Source organism: Pan paniscus, chromosome 3 (genome assembly GCF_029289425.2).
Source record: "Pan paniscus chromosome 3, NHGRI_mPanPan1-v2.0_pri, whole genome shotgun sequence".
NCBI lineage: Eukaryota > Metazoa > Chordata > Mammalia > Primates > Hominidae > Pan > Pan paniscus.
This window is the reverse complement of record NC_073252.2, coordinates 153,740,057-153,752,354: the sequence shown is the minus strand read 5'-3', so window position 1 is coordinate 153,752,354 and position 12,298 is coordinate 153,740,057. Positions and strand designations below refer to the sequence as shown.

At 36.0% G+C, this 12,298-nt stretch overlaps 1 protein-coding gene across 1 annotated transcript in view; it reads left to right on the top strand.

Moving 5' to 3' along the window:
* ASIC5 (acid sensing ion channel subunit family member 5) overlaps positions 1-10,512 on the top strand; it is a 36,366-nt gene extending 25,854 nt beyond the window's left edge. The window contains exons 7-10 of the mRNA XM_003822561.6: positions 1,472-1,528; positions 3,380-3,548; positions 8,321-8,412; positions 10,190-10,512. Coding sequence (XP_003822609.2) covers positions 1,472-1,528; positions 3,380-3,548; positions 8,321-8,412; positions 10,190-10,380 — 509 coding nt within the window. The 3' untranslated portion in view covers positions 10,381-10,512. The remainder of the gene's footprint in view (positions 1-1,471; positions 1,529-3,379; positions 3,549-8,320; positions 8,413-10,189) is intronic.
* The last annotated feature ends 1,786 nt before the right edge of the window (positions 10,513-12,298 follow it).

Genomic DNA, 12,298 nt, shown 5'->3' with positions numbered 1-12,298 from the left:
CATCCTTCTTTTTAGTATCCAGATTATTGATCTCTGGCCACTGCAAAAACTGCTGTTCTATATAAAACTGCTGGCTCTGGCTCTGATTTCTCATTCCTAATTTATTGGCAAAGTTGCTGGAAAGAAGTCTGAATTGTTTCATGCAGAATAATGTTTACAATTCTAAAAAGTTATTATTATTAAACCAAAACCTACTGGCTAATGTGGACCAGAAACTAGGCAAGGTGCTATATAAAACACAAAGAATGATATCTGCATGAACTTTAGCATATATATCAAATGCATTCAGGAATATGATCTTATTTGGTTAGATTCTCACACATCCCTTTAAGTGTACTGATATATGAATAAACGGAAGATTCTAAACGTTAAACAAATTCGCTGAGGTAATTCCACTAACAATTTGAGGAAGCAATCTCCAAAACAGCTTTTCAGATATTGGTTATTTCCAGAATTTCATTGTTCTTTTGTTTGTTTGTTTTTCTTTTTGTTTTCTGTGTTCCATCTACCATCTTTTTTTCTGAATTGCTCTTTATAATGGAAGAAATATTATTGCCAGAGCAAGAAATAATTCAGAAAAATGAGGTTTTTTCCTAACTCAGTGTTGGAGGTAGATTTTTTTTTTTTTTTTACTTATTTTATTTTATTCATAAAGAGCACTTCCTTACAGTTAGCCAAACATTCCACAAATTGTCCGCACATTGTAAGTGGACAATCTCCTTTGGGTTATTTTCAAGATTACTGACTAAACATTGTGGCTAACTGCTGAGTCACATGGGCTATAGCAATAGACAAATATTGTATTAAGGCTAAAAGACTAAGTCTTTAGAATCAGCCGTAGGAGTAAACCCAGTTCTGATACATAGTGATTTTACTACTTATCTCACAATCTATAGTGGGTACTTAACAAATATTGGTACTTACCTGCCCCCTCCCCATCCTACCTCTGGAATGGCAGTCTGTCAGGAACGTGTGTGTGTGTGTGTGTGTGTAAATGGATAGAGGGAGCAGGATGGAAGATATACAGAATGTACCAAGTTTCCCCTAACTGTGTGGTCTTGAGCAAGCCACTCTTTCTGAGGCTTAGTTTCTTTATCTGTAAAATGAAAATTCTCATATCACAGGATTGTGAACCGTATCAAATGAGATGATAACTGTGAAAGTAATTTTAAATTTGAAAACTACTCACATTTTAAAATTATTATTCCCGCTTAAAGATTTTAGAGTGATATAGACAGATGGAAAGAGGTATGGAAAGAAACAAAAGCATTATTCTTCCCCCCAACACATATTTTCACTGGATACTAACTTGATTCCATAGTTTTGCTTATGAAAGAATAGATGTTCATATAGAAGAATGGGTGGATGGATGAAGGGATGGATAGATGTAGGTAAGAAAGGTATTTTTGTCATTAGATCACTTATTTTACAAAATGTAAAGTCTCTATATGTTACACTTATTATTTTTAAGGATATGGGATAGAATGTGACCTACAAAAGTACTTCAGCTGTGTTTCTCCTGTACTTGGTAAGTGCTTAATTTACTTTTATTTTCAGGATTTATATTAAAGTTGCTCAAAGTAATATGAGACATTAAGTCAAACTATGGATAGCCCAGAAATTAAACAGAATATAGTATATAAGAGAAGATCTTTTTGTAAGTGTTCTTAAATAGTAGCTAACAAGCACAGGCAGTATACACAAACAAAAACCCTCTGATATTAAGACACATCTAAATTTTTAAATTTTGTTCTTTTTTATAATCAAAATATCCTAGTTGCTTTTTATTGTTTCACAAATAAAACAAGTTTATTGTGAATAGTTAAAATACTACAGAATAGAAAGGAAATCATGTAAAAATAAGTAGAAGTTTTATTACTGAGAACTCATCTCACTGTTTGGGAATAGTCCTTCATTCATTCACTTTATTGCATGCACTTGGCATATAAAATTTTTTCATAAATGGAATTATAACTGTACATGCCATATTTATTGGGGACAAGTTCTTATTAAAGAGCCCCCTCTTTTTTTTGCTTTCACACCTCTTACCTTCACCTGCAATAATCGCTAACACTTTAGTATATCCTACCGTAACTTTCTCCACATATACATCTCCATATTTATCACTTGAAGTCATTGGTTGTTTTATTAAAACAGAATCCCAATATATATCCTTCTATGCAACTTGCTTTTCTAACCCATTGTGGAAATATCTCCAGGGTAGCAGGAATAGATTTAAAAGGTTCTTTTCAATGGTTGTAAAATATTTCAAGGTATGGCTATAGGTAGAAGGAATCTTTTTTTATGTAGATCACAGGCTGAATATACAAAAGCCATATTACTAACCAATAGACTTGAAATGATGTTGCCAGATTTCTTCGGATTTCTTATCCTTGTTGGAGGCTGGAGGGAGAGCTTGGGGAAAAAAACCATGCATGCAGTTCAGCGCGGACTGTTGTGGGATAAGGGGGTCAGAAGAGTGTGTGTGTTTGTGTGTGTGAGAGAGTATTATGTACATGAGAGTATATGTATGTAAGTGTGTGTGTGAGAGTATGTGTATGTGAGCCTATGTGTGTATGGGAGTGTATGAGTGCATGTGAGTGTAGGGGAAGAGTGGTGGTCTTTGCCAGCAATGCTAAAGAACTAGCAGATGCATGCTTTGACTTCTCCTAGAGAAGTCAAAGTTAGAGTCTGAAAAGCAAACCCAAAGTTGGTCAGTAACCAGGAGGTCTTGGTAAACAACTGATTCACGAGAACAAAGGGTTTCAGTATCAAAACCAAAGGAAAAACAAGAACCTGAGTATCTACCACGAATGAGGAGCAGTGAGAATGAGCACTGGGAGGTGGTCCAAAGGGAAGCTGGAGACAAACACTACCTGCTACAGAGACTTTTTTCTAGTATGCATTTGCATGGACAGCCTGGTTGCTCTGAAGGAGCCAAGAGAGATCACTGAACAGAGAACCTCAGTGGTTGATTTGGAAGTGACTGGGCCAACAGAAATAAGGAACTGCAAATACTCAGGAGCACATTTCTTACCATTGTATGTTGAGACAAATCTGAAGATGTTTACACACTTTCCATCTTTCTTCTGTCCAAATATCTGATATTTTACAGAAATAGACACAGATACTTCCTGAAAATAATTTCTTAAATCCAATAAAGATCCCAATCCAGTGACTTAATGAATTCAAAGATAGGAACTTCCAGGCCTTATATTGTATCTCCTCTGCTATATTCAGAGTAACATATAAACACCATTTGTTGTTGGTAACCGCTTTTTTTTAACATTGAAAGTGAAATGATAAACTTTATAAAACTATCCTACCCATGATGAAATATTTCTCTTCTCTGAATTCCCTGTCCTGATTTTCATTTCAGACCACATTGAATTTAAGGATTTATGTACAGTAGGAACACATAACTCTAGCTGCCCCGTTTCTTGTGAAGAAATAGAATACCCGGCCACTATTTCTTATTCCTCTTTTCCAAGTCAAAAAGCTTTGAAATATCTTTCCAAGAAGTTGAATCAAAGCCGGAAATACATCAGGTAACCTTACTAGCCTTTTAAATTATTGATAATTAACATAGATATTTTTTTCTTTATTGAAAACCCTCAAAGACTCAGGAAATGAAATTCTAATCAATCAAGGGAGGCAATGGCTTTTTTCACTGAACTGACAATGAAACCATAGAATTTTAAAAGTAAATAAGATCATATCTTTCAACTCCTTACTGTAATTGTGTGAAAAGGAAAATGATGCTTGCTTGAGTAATTTGCTCATGATCAAACATTTATTGCCCAAACTGGGGAAAATAATAATGTTGACTGATAATAATGGATGCCTTAAAATATGAAAATTTCCTACCTGTACGTTATACACTTTGAGTCTTCTAATAACTGTACAAGGTAGATGAAACAGAAATTAATATTCTAATTTTACAGAAGAGGAAACTGAAGGACATCGTATTTTAAGAAATGGTTCTGTGAAGGTAGTCAGGGGCCCAGAAAGAAGTTATGCCCAAGAACTTTGACGCTGGTCCCCATGTCTTTGCAACTCAGATACATGATTCCACGTCCCCTGATTAACTGAGAATTAAATTAGTCCTCTTTCTGCTATACCATACAGCCTCTTAAAAATTACAAATCAAGCTTCATAAATAACTCTTCGTTTTTTAACAGGGAAGCAACATTAGCATTTCTCTTTGTTTCTTCTTTGTATTTTTAGGACTAGGACATGAAGCAGCAATATATACAGTATATTGGTATTTGTAGTTATATCTATTAAAATAAAAATATGTTAACTAACTTAAGGTTGACGTACATTTTCACAGATGTGTGCATAATTTGGAAAGCATGCTTAGATTCCAATGTTAGCCTTGTGCTTACTTTAATAAAATAAAAAAAATATTTCCATGTAAACGCTGAGGTAATAAAGTGGTCTTTACAGAAAGAAAAAACATTTTCATCAAAACAGGGCTAATGGAGTGATTTCAAACAGCAGATAAAATGATAAACAGGCTGTAAAATTTACAATTATGTTTGTTTACACTTCCGACTCCAGCACAGACATCTATTTATGTATTTTGTTTTAATGTGGGAAACTGATTTGCTTTTAATATTGTTCCTGATGTATTTAAATATGACTTAGAAGAGCACTTCCTGTGTCTTTTGGTTGATAGAAATCTCCTGAGTTTCATAATTACTTAATATACAGAGAAAGTAGGCATGATTTTGGAGACATACTGGTGAATCAGAAAAGAAAGCCATGTATGAAACAAGAGGATCTTAGGGAATGCTGTTTTTTTTTCTTTTTTTTTTTTCTCCAAAACTCAGATTGTTCTTGAAACAGGAGAATTCTCTGATTCCCCTTGCAAAATGTGCAACAGGGTGTTGCTCGCCTGTTCAGTATCCCCGCAGCTCAAACTCCTATGGAGAACATGCAGACGGGCAGGTGCAGAGGCCAGGGGAAGCGCTTTGGGCTCCTACCCCATGGTAGTGTCTAGCATTGGGTGCCTGCAACCCTAGGGTTACAAAGCTCTTTCAGCTTTGCTGTCTACAGATGGCTGGAGGGTTAATCAGCTCAATGGACCTTCTGCCTTATCGCAAGGGCAGAGGGCCAGTGTGACAGCCTTATGTATCCCAAAGTCTTTCCCAGTGTCCCAGAAGAACTGGATTACACACGGGCTTGAAGGATGGGTGCAAGGTTTTATTGAGTGGTGGAGGTGGCTCTCAGTGAGATGGATCGGGAGCCAGAAGGAGGTATGGAGTGGGATTGTGATCTTCGCGTGGAGTCAGGCAGCCTGTGACTAGATTCTTCTCTGAACACCCCCGGCCGAGCTCCCCTTGGTGTTCAGATGTGCCTCCTCTTCTCTCTTTCTCTGCCACATCTTTTTGTCATCACTGGTTTGTCGATCTGTTGGTCTTCTCGTCTCTTCTGGAGCTTGGGGTTTGGGTTTCATATGGAGGCAGGATAGGGGGTGTAGTGGGCCAAAAGGCAACTTTTTGGGTGCAAAAACAGAAATGCCTGTTCTCATTTAGGGCCACGGGTATCCAGGTCTGAGGGTGGGCCTTTGCCAGGGAACCGCCCTCTTCTACCCAGTATTTTTCTGTTTCCTGTCCATATAATTATAAATTATTATCCAATTAATCCTATCACATAATGTACATGTAGGGACCTTACATGGTTTTAAATAGTGGAGGCCATTACCAGGAAGACTAAGGTGAGCAGCTGAACAAAGGTGGCTGGACTCAGGGGTTGTTCAACTCCCACACAGAGACAGTTAGAAGTCACACATATAATTAAGCAACTGGTTTGTGCAAAGGTACTGGAAATTAGAGAGTGGTAAATCAGAAAACAGAAGTGCAGTTTGTCAGGACGGCAAATGTGAAATGTTAGCAGCAGTCATTTTAAAAGAAGCGACCCCTAACTTAACCATGGAGCTGTATGTTTGTCTTACTGGGACAGAAATAAATGCTACTTCATGGTCAATCCACGGCCTCATGGGGCTGCTGCTGTACCTCAAAATGTTGAGAGGCTTAGCTTGACTATAGCAGGCAGTGTGGAGTTTACCCTTGAAGATAAGGGTAAATTGTGTCTGAAGTTAGGCCAACGTCATTAGCAAAACAAGTGAATTTTAAAAATTGTTCTGTTTTAACTTAACAAATTTTGAAATAAAAATTGTATAAAATTGTTTTCTTTATGCCAAATTAATTCATTCCCCTAATGCAGCACTCCTGTTCAAGCATCTGGAAGCTTTTTTAAAAACTATTTTGTAATACAATAAAAAAATTCAGTTTTTAGTTTTTACTTTATAATTGTGCCTCTCCTGACACAAATATTTTTGGACTCAAATCCTGTTAAATCCTGAACAATTTCACTATTGCCATGAGGCACAGATTCAGTGAGACCCAAATGATTAGACAAAACAACTGCCTGAGAGAAGTCGAGCAAATATCACAATATTTTTGCAGGGGAAGAATTTATCTTCTCTCAAAATCACAGGTGGATAATGCTTGGATATGATTATGAATGTTCTGCTTGGGAAATTAAACAATATTATCAGTGCACATGCAAATTAGGAGCACAATGGGGGCCAAAGAGATTGGAATATTACTAAAATTTCTGGACTTCCAAGACAACTTTATTTTTCCATTACTTTGCAAACTGTTTTATCATTTGTAAATATTACTGTAGTCCCTGATTATCTACTTAAACATAGTACATTCTCCTGTTACTCAGGGTTAAACCAATGGAAATTAAGTAAATATATTAATGATATATTTTGAATTAAGTATATTTGGAATTATTGATTTCAAAAATTGTAAACATTAAGGAGAGTGATTTACAGCCATGTTCTTTAGGTGTATTAAAGATCACCACATAATTCTAGGAAACTCGGCTAATAGTATCCACTCTTAATGAATACTATTATTATTATTGCCATTTTAAAATCATGAGGTGCTTGGTTTCAGATTCATCTTATAACACTGACAGGGTAATATTGATCCATTCATTTGTTGGTTTCATCTTTAATTTGCTCCCTTATTTGTCCATTTTACATATATCTAAGGGACAATCTATTATTTGTTAGGATTCAGGAGTCGTCTAGGTATTAGAGATACCTCAGTGTACAAAAGACAAAAATCCTGCCTTGCTGCACTCCTGTCCACTGGGATGGAAATTGGTGACCACTGTATATAGTCATGTCAGATGGCATTAAGTGCTGTGAGAGAGTGGCGGCAGAAAAGCAGTGTGGGGAAGCCAGGGTCAGGGAGGGTTGTTCTCAGGGTTGTGGATTATTGTTAGGAAAGTCCTTCCTGACAATATTTGTTGAAGTGGGGTGCATTAAAGTTGGAAACAGAAAGACCAGTTAGCAAGCTATTGCAAAAATCCAGGTGAGAGGTCATGAAGGCTTGGGCAAAGGTGGTAGCTTTGAATGGGGTGAGAGGTCGTAGGAGTCCAGATGTATTTTGAAGGTAACATAAAAAATGGGCTTTCCTGATGGACTGGCTATGGAGTGTGAAAATTTACACTATAAATAAGGGAAATGTGAAGGATTTGACTTTGAACGTATTAAAGTTGGAACATCTATTAGACATCCAAGTAGAAATATAAGAATGAACTGAATATATTATTGAAGTTCAAGGTAGGGGTCTAGGCTGGTGATAGAGAAAGTGAGGGCTTTCAAGACCGTGTAACGAGCTATTAGTATAATTTTAAAAGATGTTTAGCCACTCTGGTCACGTATAAAGATTTCAAACAGACGTTAAGAAAACAGAGTCTTTGCCTAGGTATATTAATGACATATAGTTAATAATTAGTGTTCATCGAACACCCAATATACGTCAGGCTCTGTGTCAGTTTTGCATATACATAATTTAATTTCGCCTCACTGCAACTCTGTGAGCTCAGCTCTAAAATCCTGACTACTCATGAGGAAACCACGACTTAAAAAAACCAATGTGATTTCTTGAAGGTCATGTAAGTAACAAAAGACAGAACCAAGATTTGAAGGAAAATCAAACACACATTTAAATGTTTGTAAATATTTTATTCAGTAGACATTTACATTTAATGTCTTTTTCTAGTTTCTCAGGAATGAGGTGCAGAAAATTATTGGGGAAAATTATTTTTTCTTAAAAACCAACATGACAAAATGCCTTCTACATCCTGCTAATTGTGATTAATATTAACAATTCTGTGTCCAGTTTAACATTAAATAGCATACAAAACAAAAATGAATATTACCTTTATTCGACGGGAATTAAAAGTAATGCTGACAATCTTAAGCTATATTAACTCTATTTTTTATCCCTAGGGAGAATCTTGTAAAAATTGAAATTAACTATAGTGACCTAAACTATAAGATAACCCAGCAGCAAAAGGCGGTGAGTGTGTCTGAGTTACTTGGTAAGTGTTATTTAATTGCTCCTTATTTTATTTATTTACTTATTTATTTTGAGACAGAATCTTGCTCTGTAGCCCAGGCTGGAGTGCAGTGGCGCCATCTTGGCTTACTGCAAGCTCCACTTCCCAGGGGGTTCACACCATTCTCCTGCCTCAGCCTCCCAAGTAGCTGGGACTACAGGCGCCTGCCACCACGCCTGGCTAATTTTTTGTATTTTTAGTAGAGACGGGGTTTCACCATGTTAGCCAGGATGGTTTCGATCTCCTGACCTCGTGATCCGCCCACCTTGGCCTCCCAAAGTACTGGGATTACAGGCATGAGCCACTGTGCCCGGCCTAATTGCTCCTTATTTTTAAAAATTTTTATCAGTTTTTTTTCTTTGATATTTAAGGTTTGGCTTACACGTGGAGGACAAGAATCAACTGAACTTGTCATTCAGCTGCTATTTAAATCTGACATATTTCCACTCCCTAGAAAACACTGTACAACCTCACATGGACTTTTATAAAGAAAAGGCTGGTGGTGTTTCATCTCCTACTCACACTCACATCAAACTTTACCATTAGATCCCTCATCAAGTGACTTTGTAGAATGTTTCAGCAATGCTACACCTGGGTAAATGTCAGCCACCTCATACCTCCACACAGGGCTCTACCCTAGAGTGGCTTAAAAAGAAGAACCTGAGGAAGCAAAATTAGGCAACCACTGCCTGCTCACTTGCCTTCTCCACAGTCCCTAATAAACATAATGGCTAATTTCCTAGATCTCACCGCATCTTAGAGGAAGCTGTGTCGGAGACAGAAGAAGGCCTTAGACTCAGGCAAAAGTGATAGCAGTCAGACATCACAGCTGAGACCCTGAATATGGAGGAAATATGTAAATTTGCCAAAGGTCTTGGAGAAGCCTATACTTCATTATCACACTTTACAAAAACGGAATGGTCCTAAGAATGGCCTAGGGCAATGAGATAATGATTAATAATGTAATCTGTTTATGAAAGCACTGCTGGAGTAATCAGATTCAGAGACAGAAAGTAAGAGTGGTTGTCATGGGCCAAGGAGAGGAAGGATGAGGAGTTAGAGTTTAATGCATACAGAGTTTCAGTTAGGGAAGATGAAAATATCCTGCAAATAGATAAAGATTATGGAATGGCTGCAAAACAATGTGAACGTACTTAATTGCCACAGTACTGTATACTTAAAAATGGTTAACATGGTAAATTTTAGGGTATATATATTTTACCACAATAAAAAAGCACAAACAGTAAATATAAGTATAAAATTTTAAAATATCAAAAAGGCAATGTTATGTTAATTTTTGGTTAAAGGAAATATTATGAATGCATAAAAAGAAATACAGTTTTGACACTTGATATCACAACTTGCTTGGAAATTAATTTTCTGGAAAACATCATCATCCAGTAGTGCCTTCTGGTTGGCACTTTTCTGCTCTTCATTTAACACCTAGAAATGAGTTTGTAATTATCTAGAATCTCTAATGAATTTACCGAGATTTTATATCCTCCAAAGTCTTAGAGTTATATGTTTGGAATCAGATTTTATGTTTGCTTTTCTTCTCTGCTTTTTATGATGATTCGTATGAATATCACTTTGATATTACCAATTGCTATTACCTTATTCATATCAAATGTTAAAATAATAAAATTAACCAATCTTCATCTCAGTTATGACTCTATTTTGCTTCAACTAATTTAACTTCTAATAATATTTGTTTTTTATGAAAAATAATGACATTCAATCTTTATTGGTTTTATTACAGCAGATCTTGGTGGTCAGCTGGGTCTATTTTGTGGGGCCAGTCTGATCACGATCATAGAAATTATTGAATATCTATTCACCAATTTCTACTGGATATGCATTTTCTTTTTGCTGAAGATATCTGAAATGACCCAGTGGACTCCTCCACCTCAGAATCATCTGGCAAATAAAAATAGGATAGAGGAGTGTTAATGGTCACTTAGAATAAAATAGTTTCCTTTTCTTTTCATGATACCTTCAGATTTATCATGACTAATTCATTGTTACGTCACTTTGCTATAGTTTTGAGAGTTCGATAAAAGCCATTAAAGATATGTATCTCTTCATATATATTTCTTTCTATTTGTCTTTGTCTGTGTGTATATATATGTGTATATATATATGTGTATGTATATATACATGTGTATATATATGTGTATGTGTATATATATATGAAATAAAGAAATACGAATTATCTTTTTCACCTTTGTGTTCCCTCCACCTAGAACAGTCAAGATTATGTAATAGACATCTCATAAATGTTTCTCAATGAATGAATATTGGTGTAGTGAAAAAGAGACATTTTTTATGACTAAATATGTAAACTAGACCCAATAAATAAACTATACATGAGGAAACAAAATATTTCTTTATTCAAGAAATGATATGTATAATTTATGCTTTATAAAGTTTTAAAGAATTTTTATTTTCATTAAGATTCAACATACTTTTTTTTCCCTTTTATCTGGAGTGTTCTATTGTAAATGACTTTTAGAGGGACAGAAATCTGTTTCCCATACAGGTGGTACTTAACATCAATCTAAATGAAAATAAAGTTAAATCTGTACTATCTTGAAAATACATGGCATTTTCTCATTTTTTTTCCCAAGTACTTCTATTTACATATTTAGTCCAGAGAGGAAACTCAGGAGTTTCAGTGTTCTCTCTCCCACTCGGGTAATAGATCTACTTTTGGTGTCTCAGAATATTCAATTAAAGGTGACTTTTAGAAGATTTCTCAAACATATTTAAGAAATAATAATCAAGTCAAAGAATCTATCCCCTAATTTATTCTTGGTGGTATTGCAATTTCTCCCAGATGTAAGAGAATAACTCCTAAAAGTCTTGATATTGTTTTCCAGCTTAATGATAAGCAAGTGCTAGTTCCGTGGGAATGAGGCCAGTGCAATTTCATGGTACTAACATTAGGAATACGAATATCTCATGACTCAGAAATCCCAATCTTGGGTAAATACTCTGGAGAAATTCTCCCACAGATGTGGCATGCAGCTTCTGACTTTATTGCAATTCCTCTACTTATCTTTTTTTTTTTTTTTTTGAGATGGAGTCTTGCTCTTTCGCCCAGGCTAGAGTGTAGTGGTGTGATCTCAGCCACTGCAACCTACGCAGCAACCTCTGCCTCCAGGGTTCAAACGATTCTCCTACCTCAGCCTCCCAAGTAGCTGGGATTACAGATACCTGCCACCACACCTGGCTAATTTTTGTATTTGTAGTAGAGATGGGGTTTCACCACGTTGGCTAGGCTGGTCTCGAACTCCTGACCTCAAGTGACTCACCCACCTCAGCCTCCCAAAATGCTGGGATTATAGGCGTGAGCCTCCAGGCCCGGCCTACTTATCCAAATATTGATTCTAATTATAGCCATGTGTAACCCTTTGAATGCAATAGCTTTTTTGCTTATCTGTAGTGGTGGAGATTATGAAAATGATGTATGGATGTTTTTTTTTTCCATCTCATTAGCTATCATTAGTGTTAGTGTATTTTATGTGTGGCCCAAGAAAATTCTTCTTTCAGTGATGCCCAGGGAAGCCAAAAGATTGGACACCCCTTAATAAACTCAGCTAGAAGATACCATTCTTACCCCTTTTTTTCAATATATTGAAAAATCTTGAAACAATTTGTATTTTGAGTGATTCATAGAAGGACTCCACAAATTTTGTTGTGTCTAACATAAAATGGGTCAAGTAGCAGAATATAATTGAGAAAATGCTCCTATTTTTTGAACTTGAGGAAGTCTATATTTTAAGAAATATTAAGTATCACATATGGCTCATGAATTTATCTTCCAATATTCCTGGGATAAGAAAACGACAAATACATATGCAGTTGA